This window comes from Mirounga leonina, unplaced genomic scaffold, assembly GCF_011800145.1.
Source record: "Mirounga leonina isolate KUSES-001 unplaced genomic scaffold, KU_Mleo_1.0 Mir_201, whole genome shotgun sequence".
Classification (NCBI taxonomy): domain Eukaryota; kingdom Metazoa; phylum Chordata; class Mammalia; order Carnivora; family Phocidae; genus Mirounga; species Mirounga leonina.
Genome location: NW_023270504.1, coordinates 1,149,963 through 1,169,851, shown reverse-complemented (window position 1 = coordinate 1,169,851; position 19,889 = coordinate 1,149,963). Strand labels below are relative to the sequence as shown.

Below are 19,889 nucleotides of genomic sequence, written 5' to 3'. Positions count from 1 at the left end.
TAAAGAGGCTATTTTTCTTCATATACTTTTTTTTCTATCAATGGAGACTAAAAGAAAGGAAAATTGTGAGTTTGCTGATGAGGACAGAAGAGACATACATCTAGGGATACTGGGCCAAACAGAAAAGCCTACGATTTTATATTAACTTCTGGCTTATAAAAATTAGATTTCATATGCACCAATATGTTATTAATATCTGAAAACTGTATTTGCCATATATAAGAAATACATTTTCTTAAAAATTCTACCTTTTAAGATCCCACATTCTGACAGCATTTCCAGAAGCTGCATAGAGGAAAGTGCCAGTTGGGTTTAGAGCAATTTGATTTATCTGGTTTTCTCCAGAAGGAATAGCTACTGTCCGGCTGGTACTTGCAGAACAGGCATCTCCAAGAGTAACCTGACCTGAAGATCTTAAGAGAGACAAAACAAAAAGAAAAAGTCACATTTCTGGGCAAGAGTTCAGCTTTGGGTTCCTTGAATTCCTAGGAAACTGGCTGTAGGCACAACAAGCTCTGGGTCCTTTGGTCACCGTGTCAACCGCACGGCGCACAGAACCTCACACACACATACCTGGCACTTAGAAACACATTTGATGAGGAAGTGAATAAATGAATGACTAAAACAAGATGATATGGCTTACAATTCTTAATTTGTAAGTCTCGTATAATGCTAGGAATTCCAGGCCCTGAGTTAGGGATGACCAGAACATCATTCAAAAAAGATTAGATGTCAAAGATTAAAAAAAAAAAAAAAGACAACAAATGACAACAAATGACACAGTGCCACAGGTAATTCATTTTCCTGCAGCTTCCAGAAAGGTCCCCCCCCACCCCTGGGGGCCAGGCCTTCCAATACTCCTTTTGTCCATAAGAATTGCTTTTTGAATTAAAGACACTGAGGATTTTTCAAACCATTTTCTTTTTATTTAAAGATTTTATTTATTTATTTGACAGAGAGACACAGCGAGAGAGGGAACACAAGCAGGGGGAGTGGGAGAGGGAGAAGCCGACTTCCCGCCGAGCAGGGAGCCCAATGCGGGGCTCGATCCCAGGACCCTGGGATCATGACCTGAGCCGAAGGCAGACACCTAATGACTGAGCCACCCAGGAGCCCCCCTAAGTTTAATTTTTTTTTAAGATTTTTTTTAATTTTATTTCGAGAGAGAGAGAGAGAGACCACAGAGGGAGAGGGAAAAGCAGACTCCCAGCTGGGCAGGGAGCCCGACGCGGGGCTCGATCCCAGGACCCTGAGATCATGACCTGAGCCGAAGGCAGACGCTTAATGACTGAGCCACCCAGGCGCCCTCAAACCATTTTCAGTTTTAGTTTACTCTAACTCAATCATACATGGAGTATTTACCACGTGCTAAAGACTTAAACATAACATTTCTATTTCCTCAGATAAATTCTAAGTGATATATTCTTAAATTTTGAAACATTTTCTCAGTTAACAACCAAAATATCAAGTTATAATTAATCCTTTTAAATTTGACTTAGTCAGCTGGACTGGCAGATTTCTAAGATACAGTGTTCCTTTTTCTATAAAATTTTCCTCACAGACTTGTATTCAGTACAGTAAATAATGAGTAGTTATCAAAATACAAATTAGGACTTATGTTAATAATCCCTACTCTAGGGGCGCCTGGGTGGCTTAGTCGGTTAAGCATCTGCCTTGGGCTCAGGTCATAGTCCCAGGGTCCTGGAATCGAGCCCCACATCGGGCTCCCTGCTCGGCGGGAAGCCTGCTTCTCCCTCTCCCACTCCCCCTGCTTGTGTTCCCTCTCTCGCTGCGTCTCTCTCTGTCAAATAAATAAAATCTTAAAAAAATAAAATCCCTACTCTACAAATTATAAAAAATAACCTTTCCCATGTTCCCTTTGCTTATTTAAAACAAGAGTTCACCCCTATTTTAATTACGTAAAACAGTTCATCCATCTTATAGCAAAAAGAATCATTATTTGCTCTATATTTTAAAGACATATATGATGACACAGAAAACAAACTCATCCTCCAATTGTCCAACCTAACCCACAGTTATGAAATTTGTGCTCACACAAAAGCAGTCTAGGTCCTAAAACAAACAAACAAAAAAACTCTCAATTATCCAATACCTGCTAATTAAAGGTTACAAGTACTTCTTAACTGTCTACTATGATGATTTTAGCCATTTTTCCAAGGAGTGGTATTCATTTGAAGCAAGTAATGTAAATCATTTAGCTACATCAAGTAAAAAATACTATGAACATGCAATACCTTAGTATTTAAGAGGGAGGAAATATTAAATGTATACTTAGTCACAGACCAAATATGATTCATTCCTTCCTATTTAATACCAGGCCCTTTTTTAAATTTAAATTCGATTAGCCAACATATGGTACATCATTAGTTTCAGAGGTAGAGTCAGTTATTCATCAGTTGCTTTTAACACCAGTGCTCATCACATCACGTGCCCTCTTTAATGCCCATCACCCTATTACCCAATTCCCCCACCCACCTCCCCTCCAGCAACCCTCAGTTTGTTTCCTAGAGTTAAGAGTCTCTCATGGTTTGTCTCCCTCTCCATTACTTTGCATTCAGTTTTTCCTCCCTTCCCCTACGATCCTCTGCGCTTTCTTATATTCTACATATGAGTGAAACCATATAATTGTCTTTCTCTGATTGACTTATTTTGTTCAGCATAATACTGTCCAGTTCCATCCATGTCAATGTAAATGGTAAGTATTCAACCTTTCTGATGGCTGAGCAATATTCCATTGTATATATGGACCACATCTTCTTTATCCACTCATCTGTCAATGGACATCTCAGATCTTTCCATAGTTTGGCTATTGTGGACATTGCTGGTATAAACATTGGAGTGCATGTACCCCTTCAGATCATTACATTTTGGGCTAAATACCTAGTAATGCAATTGCTGGGTCATAGGGTAGCTCTATTTTTAACTTCCTGAGGAATCTCCATACTGTTTCCTAGAGTGGCTGCACCAGCTTGCATTCCCACCAACAGTGTAAGAGGGTACCCCTTTCTCCACACCCCCGCCAACATTTGTTGTTTCCTGATTTGTTAATTTTAGCCATTCTGACTGGTGTGAGGTGGTATCTTATTGTGGTTTTGATTTGTATTTCCCTGATGCCAAGGGATATTGAGCATTTTTTCCTGTTTGTTGGCCATTTGCATGTCTTCTTTGCAGAAATATTTGTTCATATCTTCTGCCCATTTCTTGACAGGATTATTGGTTTTGGAGGTGTTGAGTTTGATAAGTTCTTTATAGATCTTGGATACTAGCCTTTATCTGATATGTCATTTGCAAATATCTTCTCTTTCTGTACATTGCTTTTTAATTTTGTTGACTCCTTCCTTTGCTGTGCAGAAGCTTTTTATCTTGATGAAGTCTGAATAGTTCATTTTTGTTTTTGTTTCCCTTGCCTTTGGAGACGAATCTAGCAAGAAGTTGCTGCAGCTGAGGTCACAGGTTGCTGTCTATGTTCTACTCTAGGATTTTGATGGATTCCTGTCTCACATTTAGATCTTTCATCCATTTTGAGTTTGTGTATGATGTAAGAGAATGGTCAGTTTCATTCTTCTGTATGTGGCTGTCCAATTTTCCCAACACCATTTGTTGAAGATACTGTCCTTTTTCTATTGGATATTCTTTCCTGCTTTGTCAAACATTAGTTGACATTGAGTTAAGGGTCCATTTCTGGGTTCACTGTTCTGTTCCATTAATCTATGTGTCTGTTTTTGTGCCAGTACCATACTGTCTTGATGATCACAGCTTTGTAATATAGCTTGACGTCCAGGATTGTGATGCCACAAGCTTTGGTTTTCTTTCTCAACATTCCTCTGGCTATTCAGGGTCTTTTCTGGTTCCATACAAATTTTAGGATTATTTGTTCCAGCTCTGTGAAAAATGTCAATGGTATTTTGATAGGGATTGCATTAAATGTGTATTTTCTGAGAAGCATAGAAATTTTAACAATATTTATTCATCCAATGCACGAGCATTGAATGTTTTTCCATTTCTTTGTGTCTTCCTCAATTTCTTTCTCAAGTGCCTGTAGTTTTTACAGTACAGATCCCTTACCTCTTTGGTTAGGTTTATTCCCAGGTATCTTACAATTTTTGGTGAAATTATAAATGGGATTGATTCCTTAATTTTTCTTTCTTCTTTTGCATTGTTAGTGTATAGAAATGCAACTAATTTCTGTGCATTGATTTTATATACTGCCACGTTGCTGAATTCCTGTATGTGTTCTAGCAATTTTGGGGTGGAGTATGTTGGGTTTTCCACATAAAGTATCATGCCATCTGTGAAGAGTGGGAGTTTGACCTCTTCTTTGCCGATTTGGATGCCTTTTATTTCTTTTTGTTGTCTGATTGCTGAGACTAGGACTTCTAGTACTATGTTGAACAACAGTGGTGAGAGTGGACATCCCTATCGTGTTCCTGACGTTAAGGGAAAAGCTCTCAGTTTTTCCCCTTTGAGAATGATATTCGCTATAGGCTTTTCATAGATGGCTTTTATGATATTGAGGTATGTTCCTTCTATCCCTATACTTTGAAGAGTTTTATTCAAGAAAGAATGCTTTTTCTGCATCAATTGAGAGGATCACATGGTTCTTGTCTTTTCTTTTACTAATGTGATCTATCGTGTTGATTGATTTGTGAATGTTGAACCACCCTTGCATCCCAGAAATAAACCCCAATTGGTCATGGTGAAGAATCCTCTTAATGTACTGTTGGATCCTATTGGCTAGTATCTTTGTATTTTGGCATCTATATTCATCAGGGATATTGGTCTGTAACTCTCCTTTTTGGTGGGGTCTTTGTACGGTTTTGAGATTAAGATAATGCTGGCCTCATAGAACAAGTTTGGAAGTTTTCCTTCCATTTCTATTTTTTGAAACAGCTTCAGAAGAACAGGTATTAATTCTTCTTTAAATGTTTGGTAGAATTCCTCTGGGAAGCCATCCAGCCCTGGACTCTTGTTTGTTGGGAGATTTTTGATTACTACTTCAATTCTTTGCTGGTTATGGGTCTGTTCAGGTTTTTTATTTCTTCCTGCTACAATTTTGGTAGTTTATAAGTTTCTAGGAATGCATCCATTTCTTCCAGATTCCCTAATTTGTTGGCATATAGTTGCTCATAATATGTTCTTTGTATTTCCTTGGTGTTGGTCATTATCTCTCCTCTTTCATTCATGATTTTATTAATTTGATTCCTTTCTCTTTTCTTTTTGATAAGTCTGGCTAGGGGTTTATTCATCTTATTAATCCTTTCAAAGAACCAGCTTCTAGTTTCATTGATCTCTTCTACTGTTCTTTTGTTTTCCATTTCATTGGTTTCTGCTCTAATCTTTATTATTTCTTTTCTCCTGCTTGGTTTGGGCTCTGTTTGCTGTTCTCTCTCCAGCTCCTTTAGGTGTAGGGTTATGTTGTGTATTTGAGACCTTTCCTGTTTCTTGAGAAAGGCTTGTATTGCTATGTACTTCCCTCTTAGGACTGCCTTTGCTGCATCCCAAAGGTTTTGAACAGTTGTGTTTTCATTTTCATTTGTTTCCATGAATTTTTTAATTCTTCTTTAATTTTCTGGTTGACCCATTCATTCTTTAGTAGGATGCTCTTTAACCTCCAAGTATTTTAGTTCCTTCCAAGTTTCCTCTTGTGATTGAGTTCAAGTTTCAAAGCACTGTGGTCTGAAAATACGCAGTGAATGATCCCAATCTTTTGGTACTGGTTGAGACCTGATTTGTAACCCAGTATGTGATCTATTCTGGAGAATGTTCCATGGGCACTAGAGAAGAATGTGCATTCTGTTGCTTTAGGATGGAATGCTCTAAACATATCTGTGAAGTCCATCTGGTCCTGTGTGTCATTCAAAGCCCTTGTTTCCTTGTTGATCTTCTGCTTAGGTGATCTGTCTATTGCTGTGATTGGGCTGTTTAAAGTCCCCTATTATTATTCTATTATTAATTATCCATGGGTTTCTTTAATTTTTTTATTGGTTTATATAATTGGCTGCTCCCAAGTTAGGAGCATGAATACTTATAATTGCTAGATTTTCTTGTTGGATAGACCCTTTAAGTATGATATATTGTCCTCTTCATCCCTTACTACAGTCTTTGGTTTAAAATCTAATTTGTCTGATATAAGGATTGCTACCCCAGCTTTCTTTTGATGTCCATTAACATGATAGATGGTTCTCCACCCCCTCATTTTCAGTCTGGAGGTGTCTTTGGGTCTAAAATGTGTCTCTTGTAGACTGCATATTGATGGGTCTTGCTTTTTTATCCAATCTGATACCCTGTGCCTTTTGATTAGAGCCTTTAGTCCATTTACATTCAGAGTAACTATTGAAAGATATGAATTTAGTGCCATTGTATTACCTGTAAAATCACTGTTTCTGTGTATTGTTTCTGTTCCTTTCAGATCTATGTTACTTTTGGGCTCTCTCTTTGTTTACAGGATCCCCTTTAATATTTCCTGCAGGGCTGGTTTAGTGACCACAAATTCTTTTAGTTTCTGTTTGTCCTAGAAGCTCTTTATCTCTCCTTCCATTCTGAATGACAGTCTTGCTGGATAAAGTATTCTTGGCTGCATGTTTTTCTCATTTAGTACCCTCAGTATATCATGCCAGCCTTTTCTGGCCTGCCAGGTCTCTGTGAATAGGTCTTCTACCCTTGTAGGTCTAATGTTCCTACCCTTGTAGGTCAAGGACTTCTTGTCTCAAGCTGCTTTCAGGATTTTCTCTTTGTCTCTGAAATTTGCAAGCTTCACTATTATATGTCGGGCTGTTGACCTAATTTTATTGATTTTGAGGGGAGTTCTCTGTGCCTCCTGGACTTGAATGCCTGTTTCCTTCCCCAGATTAGGGAAGTTCTCAGCTGTAGCTCAAATATACCTTCTGCCCCCCCTTTCCTCTTCTTCTGGGACCCCAATAATTCTAATATTGTTTCACTTTATGGTTTCACTGATCTCTGGAATCCTTCCCTCATAGTCCAGTAATTGTTTATCTCTCTTTTGCTCAGTTTCCTTATTCTCCATAATTTTATCTTCTATATCACTTATTCTCTCTTCTGCCTCATTTATCCTAGCAGTAAGAGCCTCCATTGTTGATTGCATCTCTGCAATACCCTTTTTGATTTCAACCTGGTTAGATCTTAGTTCTTTTATTTCTCCAGAAAGGGATTCTCTAGTGTTTTCTATACTTTTTCCAAGCCCAGCTAGTATCTTTATAATCATTATTCTGAATTCTAGCTCCAAGATTTCACTAATATCCATATTTATTAAGTCTCTAGCATTGAGTACTGCCTCTTGTTCTTTTTTCTGGGAATTTTTCCTTCTGGTCATTTTGTCCAGAGAAGAGATGAACGAGAGAACAAAAAAGAAAAATTAAAAATATCAACAACAACCCCAGCAAAATATACACTAGACAAATCAGAAGAGATCAGAAACCAAAAAAGAAAAATAAAGGGAAAAAAGAATATAATCAGGTAGACAGAACAGAGTCATACACTTGGGCCTGGGGGTATTTTGGTCTGTTTGTTAGAAGACACTTGATCCCAATATTGTGAAGAAAAACATATCTATATCTATATCTATCTATCTATCTATCTATCTATCTATCTATATATATGCACACAAAAATAAAATTGAATACAGTGAAAGAAAGCCAAAAATGAAGACTATATCAATAAAATATAAATGTAAAAATGAAAATTAAAAAAAGACTTTAAAAAAGAGTTGGTAAAATAAGAAACTAGTTGAAAAGGGAAAAAAGAAAAAGAGAAAGAAAACTTTAGACTGTAAGACTAAAGAATCATGAGAAAAGACCTCGAATTCTATATACTATTTTCCCCTAGCACTGGAGTTTTTCAGTTCTGTGTGATCCATAAACTTGTTTTTAGCGTGATGTTCCTGCTGGTCTTCTGAGGGAGGGGCCTGCTGCACTGATTCTCAGGTGTCTTTGCCTGGGCAGAGTTGCACCACGCTGGCCAGGGTTCCAGGCTCAGTGTAAGTTGCTTCAGGCTGCTCTATGTGGCTTTTGTTCCCTGACAGCTTTCCGCACCACTTTAGAGGATGAAAATAAAAATGGCAGCATCCCGATCTCCAGCCCTGGAGCTGAAAGTTCACGGCCCCCACTCTTCAGTGAACCCTCAGGGAAAAGCAGCCAATCACTTTTTTGTGTATCAAACTCTGCAGACTTCTGCAGTGCGCACCCTCCCAGATCCTCCCAGGGGAAGAAGTAGGGTCACCCAGGTTCTTCCATTTGCAGGTCCCCTGCTAGGAGAGCAGTTGCCCGATTGCGCTGTGGTTCATAGTTTATGGCAAACTGAGCAGAGAGCCCACTCCCGGGCTTGCCCACTGTTGCTGGCTTCCCTGCTCCAGTGCTTGGGAACTCTGCCAGTTCAGGCACACCTGCTCTTTCTGTGACCCCAGGGATCCTGAGACCACACTCTTCACCACCTGAGCACCTTTCAAGCCGAGATGTCCATCACGGGAGCAGACTTCTAAAAGTTCCGACTTTGTGCGCTCTGTAGCTGGCTTATGGAGGCTCTCTCCCACGATGGTTTATCTTAGGATATATCCCCTCAGATTCATTTCTCCACACCTCCTACCTTGCAAAAAGTGGTTGCTTTTCTATTTGTAGAATTGCAGCAATTCTTTTCTTAGATCTCAGGTTGAATTCACAGGTGTTCAGAATGATTTGATAGATAACTAGCTGAATTCAAGGGACCAGATGAAACAAGGTCCCTTACTCTTTTGCCATCTTCCCTCCTTCTTGCATTTCTACCAGGCTCTTATATTACATTTTCTCAGTAGGTTTTCCCCCTTATATTATCTACATTCTTACTTTAACATCCTTTCAGAAGCAGACAGGTATAAATAAATAAAAATACATTCACAGTCCTATCTTTTCATATATGTTGTACATAAGAACTATTTGCCCCTTATGCTATTTGTCTTTAAATTACTTACGTCAGCGTTCGAATGCACTTTGCCGAATCTCTGATATCCCACACCTTAATATAAGATGTAGACACAGTGAAGACCAAACTTGTATAATTACAGTATTTTACAGATACGACATTGTTGGGATGACCCCCCAATGACATAATCTCCTGCCCAGTCACCAGATTCCATACTTTACAAGTACGATCTACAACAAATAAGAAAAGGAAAATAGTGTCAATATGAGCTACATTAGGTTCTCTTAACAATAAAAATTATCTAAACCGTTTTTCTCCTATGAGAATGAAATGAAATAAGAAAAAAGTAATTATTCCACTAACCTGAAACAGACATCCTACCTCCATCCTTGACCTTCTGCTTCAGGTTCAAGGGCAAAGTACATATAAAGGATTGGATGAAAGCCAGGTATGTCTGGTGTATGTATTATGAGGTATTAAAAAAATAATTATATAAAATTTTGTAATAGTCCTATCACAAGAATCTTGCCTCATATTGCCCCTGAATTTAAAATGGCATTCCCAAATCAGCCTCTTCAAAATATTCTGCTTTGTTCACTCCTACCTCCTCAAAGCACTCCACACTCATAAACACATACACCTTTCTTTTCTAAGTGTCACTGATTGATGGACTTTATTTTTGACCACAAAACATAATTATAAACTAATTATTTTGTTTTTCTGACATGTCAAATATGTAATTATTCTGGAGATAAATTTAATTTGAATTAGAAAAGTACATTTTCACAGAGTAGATTAATTGGATAATGGTTTGTCATTCACAATTTGTAAGTTCTAGCTAGACTGGTATACTTCCTTAGATACAGTGAGCAATAAATGCTTGTTGATTAAACTGAGTCCTGTAATGTCCCTAAATGCTAAAAAACTTTTACTAGCTTCCCAAATTCCTGTACATGCCTCCTTCTTACCTTTCTAGCCCTACTGCCCATCACTTCCCTTACAATTACAGTTGACACTTGAACAATAAGGGTTTGAATGGGTCCATTTATATGCAAATTTTTTGATACAGTACAGTAGTACAGTACTAAAAATGTATTCTTCTTCCTTATGATTTTCTTAGTAACATTTTTTTCTCCAGCTTACTTTATTATAAGAACACAGTATATAATACATATAACATACAAAATATGTGTTAATCGACTATTTATGTTACTGGTAAGGCTATTAGTAGTTCAATTCAGGGGGAAATCTATTAGTAGCTCAGTTTTGGAGGAGTCAAAAATTATATGAAGATTTTCTTTTTTTTAAAGATTTTATTTATTTATTTGACAGAGAGAGAGTACAAAGCAGGGGGCACAGCAGGGAGAGGGAGAAGCAGGCTCCTGCTGAGCAGAGAGCCCAACACGGGGCTTGATCCCAGGACCCTGGGATCATGACCTGAGCCAAAGGCAGACGTTTAACTAACTGAGCCATCCAGGCGCCCCTATATGCAGATTTGACTGTGTCAGCACCCCTAACCCCCAATTTGTTCAAGGTCAACTGTATTCTACTTTTCAACCCAATTAGATTTCGTTTCCAAACATACCCCACTTTTAGCTCTATGTCTCTGCTTATGTTGTTCTATAATCTTGGTTGTCAATTGTTACCTGTCAATATCCAAACCATCCTGTAAGGTTCATCCTAAATGCCTCCGTGTCAAAGCCTTCCTTATTTCTCACAGGTTGGCATAACCTCTCCCTTTTCTGAAAACCCAAAACACTTAGTCCTTAACTCTTCAGAGCATTTATAGTTGATTTCTAGGTGCCTGCAATTGTACCAAAGGGGTTAAGAGTGCAGGTTTAGAGATGAGTAGACATGGGCTTCCAATCGTGGCTCTTCCACTTACTACTAAATTTATCTGCGAAAATTATTCATTTCTTGAATCCTCAGTTTCTTCATCTGTAAAATTAGGATGTAACATGTATCTCACTGGGGTTACCATAAGAATTAAATGAGATGTAATTTGGATAGTATTTAGCATAGTCTCTGACATATAGTTAAGTGCTCAAGAAATGGTGGTTACTACATCTTATTCTCTTTACCACAGTGTACATCATAATAACCTTTCGTCAATTTTTATATAACCTGCATTGCTAAGCTCAGGGCCTTTTGCATGCATTAAGTGCTCAGTTACTGAAGGGAAATGTATCCTCTCAACATTCTATTCATATAACATCAACAGAGGTCTTACTTTCTTTCCAACTATGCAATGATTTTATATAATTCAGGAGTTGAACCAGATTATCTCTCAGGTTCTTATGGGTCTTAAGCAGTTTGACTGTTTTTTAAAGCCTGTTAAAAATGTTATCATTTTTTAAAAAATCTGTTAACTATCCACATGAAACAACTACTGGCACCTTTTGATCCAGTGAAGAGGAGATCATCAGTAGAATCCACACAGAGCACAGCTTTTGTGTGCCCTTCAGCTATGTGAATACACTGCAGTGGAGAAGTTCTGATTCCTTTTGAAGCAGGAAATGGGTTGATTATGCCCCTGAGATGGGGGGAAAAAACAAGATTTATTTCAGTAGCTATATCATGGGACTAATTTTATTTCCCCCCTGACTTTAAGAAGTCTTTCTAAGTAATTAATAATAAAATTCAGACTGCTCCCTTGTCTCTTTTTAAAGGAAAAGGACACAGAGACAAAATGTGAATTAGTAATAGTAGTGATGGGGTACATCAACTAATTAGGCATCAGCCAGCAGGTGCATTCTACAAAGAACAAAGCGTATAGTACATTGGATCTTCTTACTAACAAGATCTTCTCTTCAAAGTTTAAGCAATATTGGGAGGTGTTTGATTATACTAAATCCTGACAAATAAGAAAGGATAAATGATGGACAACTGGAAGGTGTGACTCTCTGTCAGGCTGGAATGTGACTCTAGGTCAAAAAGAACATTCTGGGGAAAGTATAACACATATCACCCAAAATACTGAAAAAACAAATTTCAAATGAATTTGAAAAAAGATAGGAATGATCACATACACAGAAATTCTAAAGGGAGAATAGCCCCAAACTATCAAAAAATTAAAGAAAAAAACTCTAACAGTCTCAAAGATTTTAAAAAGGAATGAGACTTTAAAAGTACAATGAGGCTCTTTAGGGAGTTTTCTCAAGTTTAATATTTCTAGACATTCTGCTTTATGCCAGTAGACTACGTACTATGGAAATATAAAGGAGTTTAAGTTAGGATTTGAATTGAAATAGTTGTGTTGAGAAGACTAAGTCAATGTATCTTTGCTCACAGAAGAAAGAAAAGTTACCATGTTGGAATATGTTCATAATATAAGATAGATGGCAATAATATCAAAACAAATAATAGGGATAAAATAAAACTGTTTACATCTTGGGGGGGGGGGCAGAGGGAGAGGGAGAATCTTAAGCAGGCTCCATGCCCTGTGCAGAGCCCAATGTGGGACTCAATCTCACAATGCTGAGATCATGACCTGAGCCAAAATCAAGAGTTGGACGCTTAACCGACTGAGCCACCCAGGGCCCTTCTATCTTCTTAATGAAAAAGAACAATCTTCAAGATGCAATGGGCAGAAAATGATTAAGAAGAAATGTAAATCCCAGATAAGTTAGAACTGACAATAGAGAGTTATCCAATGGATTCAAGTATTTCTGTTTTTTTTTTTTAAAGATTTTATATATTTATTTGAGAGAGAGAATGAGAGAGAGAGAGCACATGAGAGGGGGGAGGGTCAGAGGGAGAAGCAGACCCCCTGCTGAGCAAGGAGCCTGATATGGGACTCGATCCCGGGACTCCAGGTTCATGACCTGAGCCGAAGGCAGTCGCTTAACCAACTGAGCCACCCAGGCGCCCCAAGTATTTCTGTTTTTAAGTCATTATATCACAGGGTTTTAAAAGAATACACCATTGTGGAGGTAAAAATCACTGTTGGTACACTAAGATTGATAAAGGGGACAAAACATGGAGACCCAAATTTCCAAAAAGCAGGGGGGAAATAGTGGATTTCAGAAATTACAGGTGGATAAAACTTCTTGTTGAGTCTCACAAAGGAAAATATTAAACAAATCATTATAAACACTTAAAAATAAATGCTCATCAGTAAGAGATAACACTAATCTCACAGGGGAAGTTCTTTGTAGGCTTAATAGCAAATTAGGGGAATGTCGTATTCACAATACATGTTGATTCCAAAAAGATCTATACAATAAGATTTTCAAATGATATCCTTGTGGATATGGTAGGTAAGTACAGAACTGTTATAGTAAGGTAGTTCCATCCAATGTTCCTGTCAATTTGGAAGGACATCTTCAATATCTAGTCAATGTTTCCTTAGCACTGAAGACAGAGATGGCATATTTATTAAACTGATAGATTGAAGAGTTAGATACTGTATTGTATTGCCTAGGAAAACGACAAACAAAATTTATTTACTTTAAGTACCTACTTAACACTAAAATAATCACTGGATACAATTAAAGATAAAATTTAAGTAGAAGATAGAGCAGAATGTTCCAAGTAGGAAAAGACTTAATAGTAGCTTAGATTTAGAGGTGCTTGGGTGGCTCAGCTGGTTAAGCATTTACCTTTGGCTCAGGTCATGATCCCAGGGTTCTGGGATCGAGCCCCACATCGGGCTCTGTGCTCAGCCCAGAGTCTGCTTCTCCCTCTCCCTCAGCCCCTCCTCCCTACTTGTGTGCGCTCAATCTCTCTCTCTCTCAAATAAATAAATAAAATCTTAAAAAAAAATAGTAGCCTAGATTTAAAAAGCTAAAGATGTCATTATGCTAAGTAAAATAAGACAGAGAAAGATAAATGCTATATGATCTCCTTATACGTGCAATCTAAAAAATATGTATTAAAAAATAAAAAAAGCTCACAGATACAGAGAACAGACTGGTAATTGCCAGAGGTGGGGGGGCAGGGGATAGGAGAAATGACTGAATTGTTCCCTGGGTTTATTTTAGTTTAAATAAATTGAAATAAATAAATACATAAATAGTTAAAGAGATATTTTTAATTGAATAGAAGATCAATGAATCAACAACTTATGGTTCCTCTACCAACACTTTCAAATAACTTGTTCAATAGTAAATATATATATATTTTATATTTATTATATATTATATATATTATATATATTTATTATATATTATTATATATTATTATATTATAATATAATTATATATTATTATATATAAATATATAATATATATTTATTATATATTATATATTTATTATGTATTATATTATATATAATAATATATAATATTTTATATATTATATATTATAATATAATGATATATATTATTATATTATTGTTATATATATTGTTATATATTATATATATAAGTATATAAATAAATATAAATAAATAGTAAATAGTAAATATTTCAGGAGAAAGAATGTAATAGAGCTACTATATGCTGCCAAGGCCACATCTGGAAGGAGGTTGAGTTCTAGATGTTAGATTTTAGGAACATTGAAAAATTGGAGACTTTCCAAAGCAGAGGAAGCAGAACGATGGATCTATAGGCTATAGAGATGATGAAACTAGACCTACTGAGCTGAAAAGAAAATATTCATTGGAGAGAGGATACAAGAGCAGGTTAAGGGCTGAATATTTAAAGAGCTGTCATATACACACAGAAAGAGGTCTGTGGATTAATTCAATTAATTAATCCCAGAAGATTAATTCTGCCAGAGCTCAAGAGGGCTGATGAATAGAAATGTAAATTTAAGCTCAGGACTAAAAAAACAAACAAACTTTATTTTTAGGGTGTAGTTATAATGATTTCAAAAAGTGAAAGTTGTTCCTCATCACTAGAAATGACACCAGGAATTATTATCACTGGATATATAATTATAATTATAAAGTCCAAAGCGTATTTGCATACATGTGTCAATGTGAGATTCATGAAATTCATGCTCAGTAACTTGTTTGTAATCTAAGAAGTTAACCAAATTAAAACTGAAATGGAAGCCAAACCTCCCCAAAAGTCTGAATCTCCATTTTGAAATCCTTTTGATGTGAGGTTACATCTATGAACTGAAGCCATAGAATTAGAACTATAGCTTCAAATGTTCAAGAGGGTCAACTGCTACTGGTACCTCTCAAACAGAAAATAGGCATGTATATTCCAACAAGCTGATCATAAAGAAAAAAAATCACGTTAATAGCCTAAGACAAAACAGTCTGTCATGGTAAAGGTTGAAATATTACCAAAGTGAATATTTGCCTCCAGTGACTTATGTATGGCACTGCCACTGTGAGAAGCCTCTTTTTCATTTTTATGTTTTAATATCATTGATTATTCAGACTTCTGAAGAAAAATAATCTCAACATTAAATACAGCATTTTACTAAGATACTGAAAAATACTCTCCAGTCACAACATTAGGACTAATATTTTATAGAGATTACCTTACACCAAAGATAATTTTTAAAATCAGAAATTGAAAACATACATCCATGGTATTTCTTTCACTATTAAAATTAATCTATTCACATTCTGAAATATAGAAATCAACCTAAAAATAGTTTAAGTTAAGGTCAAATATTGCAAAGTTGTACAACAAACCGGCCTGAAGGAAAAAAAAAAAATGCTTATTTTTGTTCCATGCAAAGCAGTAAAATCTTGTAATACTATAAATGAGATTAATTTCCTCTGCCTACCTTCTGGAGGATCTACTGATGATCAGCAAAATGGCCATAACAGGGGAAACAAGTGCAAAAAGAGAGGAGACAAAATGATAAGTGGAAAGAGGAAATGATAGAAAGAGAGAAATTAAGGGTCCAAAAAAAAAAAAAAAAAACCCATAACATGAAAAAATTCAACATTGTTATTTTTAAAACAGCATCTATCAGAAGAAAATATTTATTATTTTAGAAAAACTCCTTTGCTTTCTATTTCTTCTTATATTTTAGGTATCATAGTATCTTTTCCCCTCCTAGCATATCTTTTTTTCAGGTTTTCACAAAACCTTCCATAAACTTTTTACTTATCATCACTAAAGCAACCAAAAAAAAAACTTATTTACCTCCCACACTTTGAAGGACTGAAAACATTTAATCACTGAGGAACAATGAAATCAATATTCATAGAACTTAATTTCTTTCAAATAAAAAATTTATAGACAGAAAACAAACATCCCAACTTCCTGTGTTATTATACAAAAAAAAAGTTTGCCACTGCTTTGTCTAAAAGGTATGACAAAAACATATTAAAATTAATATGTTTAAAAATATTAGTGTGTTTATATGGTTTATAACAAGTTATGCATACAAAAGTGAGATATGCCTATAGTTTCTAGGAAGGCATCTTAGAACATCAACGAAATGCCAGAATGTAGGAAAGATAGAAAGTACCTGTGTACCTCCGACAGAGAGGAATCACTTTCATCAGACCTACAGTGAAAGAGTTAGAATTATGAGGAGAAAGTACACAGAGGTCAATAGGTAGACACTGAGATTGAACTGAAAACCAACAGTATGAATAATAGAAATATAGCAAACATTTCCTTTATAGTGAATGCCCTGCTTTTCTATTTGCACTGAATATCTGCAAATTCAATGTACAGCTACATCTAGTAACATATTTTATTCTTATGTTTTCTCCTAAGACTTTGAGGCAAAACTTTCTATTACTGATCTACAGAAAACCTATCAATCCTCACTTCTAAAGTTTGGGCCCTAAAGAGGAAATATATCGAGTAAGTAAAATACATCACTTCAAGATTCTTCCTATTTAATTTGATTAGTACTAGAAATTTTTTCTCATTTAAACAGCTATTAATGAATTTTATCCATCTTGATAATTACTTTGGATTTAGATTCTAATGTTTGCATGCAAAGCAAATTACCCAAAAAGCAATAACCTTTGATTTTAATTTATCTCAAAAACATGGAGGTCTCCTGATGAGGGAATCCCTCAGTAATAGAGGACTTCAGTAGGATTTTAAAAATAGGTGAGCCACTCCTATCAGTCCTACCCTGAAACCTGCAAGACTAGCAATAAGTCTGGGTTATTGTGAAAATCTATCAATTTGTTGTTTGGGAAGAAGGAGGACAGAGTGAATGCTGATGTGGAAAATAAGCAGAAACAATGTGTGGGATCTGCTTCTAGCTGAGATGTTCTAGTATCAGAAAAGAGTCCGAAAGAAAAATGATTCAAAAGGTAGGTGAGTCTTTGAAAGTGTAGTCAGTTATTCTGAGTTTTAGCTTAATAGAGATGATGACAGAGTCAAATTATTGGTAGCTTATAAAATATGTCTGTAGAAAATATAAAACTATGACTAGGATTGTCAAGATTATCAAGACTGACAGAAAATCTTATGCCTGTGAATGTAAGGCAGACAAAATTTAATAATTCTTCATATCATTAGTGAAAACAGACTTCTCAAAGACATTCCTAATGTTCTTCTACTCTTTTCTCAATTAAATGGGAGCTATGACTTAATAATGTTAAAAGAGTTGTTTTTCAATAACACATGATATTTATCTGTCTAGATCATTTTAAAGGACATGTCATCTACTGATTAAACTATATTAAAATCTAATCAAGAAATTTATCCATAAATTAGGCAGATTAAAAATTCTTTCAAAATGTGTGCTTCTCTAAGTCTACAGAGCCATCTAGCATGATCTCAACATGCCAGACAGATCTTAAACAGCATCCTATAAATCTCAGAAGTTGTTGATCTACACAGGGAGATTATAGCATAGAAAACAAATAACAGGGATGGGAGACTGGATATGAAGTACATACATCCACAATGTTACATTCAAAATCAAAGCAGATAAGTCAGAGTTAATAAATATCTTACAGCAGCATTGTTAGTACTGAATTCTTGCAAGAGAGATTCTGGCTCAATGTGGGAATACTTTTTCACTTCAAATTTAATGCAAATTGCATTTCTCACACCCCTCTAACTTCTCTTCCTCCACAACCCACCTTCAGTCCTAACCCCCTCCACCTATAAAGGAACTGTCTTTTATTATTTTATTTTATTACTAAAGTTTTGTGATAGATTTGTGTCAAACAACCAAATGGTAACATGTTACACATATGACAATGGTCTTTGTAAACTGTTATATGCATGGAAGGTAAAATATTTGCCTCTTTTCAACTCAGGCGACATGGATTAGAGGCTTTTGTGGGCTCAGAGAAGCTGAAGAATCCCAAGAAACGTAAACTTCAAGTGGCCTCAAAGATATTTCAATTCTAGTTTACTTAGAAAAGGCAAGACAAATGCTGAAAGTATAGCAATGCAAACCTACAACAGGGAATAATGTTCAGCAGGAAAATAATTTTCTCTCATCTTTTCTATATGGTTCATTTCCCATTGGAAAAACATATCAAATATGACAAGAGTTCACAAGTCAGACTTCATCTCCCACACAAAGAGATGGCTAAATGTTTTCTACAGACCATATTGAAAGGCTCAGAACACTATAATAAACAGAGGGACTCTTTTCCATAAAGACTTACTTATCCTGCTGAACGGATGTGTTTCCCTGAGAAACAGTAAGACGGTTAAAAACATTCAGTTCATTACGGGGCCGGCTTGGTGGGGAAGAAGGAGGTGAAAGACTAGCCTCTGAGGTTCCAGAATCTGAGCTACAAGAAAAAAAGAACATTAAAATAGGTGGCTTTAATTGGTTATGATTTGTTAGGAATGTTATAAGAAACATGCTTTTTTAAAAAAGCTTTTCATTAGAGAATTCCTTCCATCGTTCCTCTCTTCCTGCTCGGCAGAGAGCCTGCTTCTCCCTCTCCCTCTGTCGGCCGCTCTGCCTACTTGTGCTCTCTCTCTCTCTCTGTTAAATAAATAAAATTAAAAAAAAAAAAATACACTCTGAACAATTTAACTAAAAAAAAAAAAAAACCTTTTTCACTGGATTTTGTTACATTGCCCACAAGATGGCACTAAAGAAAATGTTCAATCTGCTGAAATCTAAAGTCATTACAAATAAAGGAAGCCAAATTTATTTTAGAGTTAAAACCAAGCTACTCACTTGACAAATGGGGAAAGAGAGCCAGAGTGTTTAAGAGTGATTTGCTTTTTCAACGATTCACTTACTTTTATTTTTATATTACTTATTTGCTCCATCCCCTACCTCCCAATTATCCTTGAGACATTCAATCCAGTAGAAACAGGCAAATTACATCTTTAGATACAGGAAGCAAGGATAATTAAAAGGATAATTTCCATGACATTCAAGTCAGCCAAACCAGTGTTCAAAGTAGAGTGTGTTGGTATAAGACTGTCCACTTGGGTACAGAAAATATTTGAAAACTCCTTTTTCTGTTTATTTTTATGCTAAAAAATTTGCTCTACTAATATTTAAATGTAGCCTGGCACTGATACTCTCCCTCAAGACCATGTCACAGTTCTACCCGTCACATGCAGCACCTCAGGTGACCTGAGGGAGGAGTGGGTGAGCCACGGGGTAGAGAGGTGACAGGGGCTCTCACCCCCTTCATTCAACTTTCCGCACGTTGCGATATTGCAATTTACAAATGCCCATTTAAGTGGATCATCAGATTATACTACATACTGTTAAGTAAATAACCCTCACAAAACAAAGTTCCTAAAAGATTTCAGCAAGAAACAATTTAAACAGAAAAGAACAGCAAGAGAATGGTACAACTAACACACCCTATGACTAACACTAGTTCTGTCAGCCACTTTAAAGAGGTAAAGTCAGTGGAAGTTTCATCAGTCAAAATCAATTTCAAATTTTTTCTAGAAGACTATCTGAAATACAGATTCACTAACCTTCATCTCAACTGTATATGAACTTTTACAATGATATGCACAAGTAATTGAAAAATAAATAAGAGTACAGGAACCGGAGCAAGCGTTCAAATATTTTTACAGGCTTGTGTGTGACCAAGAAACATTTAGCCAAGCCAACAGCTGACTTGGTTGTCTTGATTA

The 19,889-nt window shown here is 36.1% G+C and overlaps 1 protein-coding gene across 1 annotated transcript in view; it reads right to left on the bottom strand.

Moving 5' to 3' along the window:
- The window catches only part of KIF21A (kinesin family member 21A), a 150,169-nt gene that overhangs the window by 8,968 nt on the left and 121,312 nt on the right, over positions 1-19,889 (bottom strand). The window contains exons 29-34 of the mRNA XM_035027912.1: positions 18,437-18,565; positions 16,315-16,353; positions 15,622-15,636; positions 11,328-11,464; positions 8,981-9,161; positions 249-413 (exon numbers count right to left, since the gene is read on the bottom strand). Of these exons, the coding sequence (XP_034883803.1) occupies positions 249-413; positions 8,981-9,161; positions 11,328-11,464; positions 15,622-15,636; positions 16,315-16,353; positions 18,437-18,565 (666 nt within the window). The remainder of the gene's footprint in view (positions 1-248; positions 414-8,980; positions 9,162-11,327; positions 11,465-15,621; positions 15,637-16,314; positions 16,354-18,436; positions 18,566-19,889) is intronic.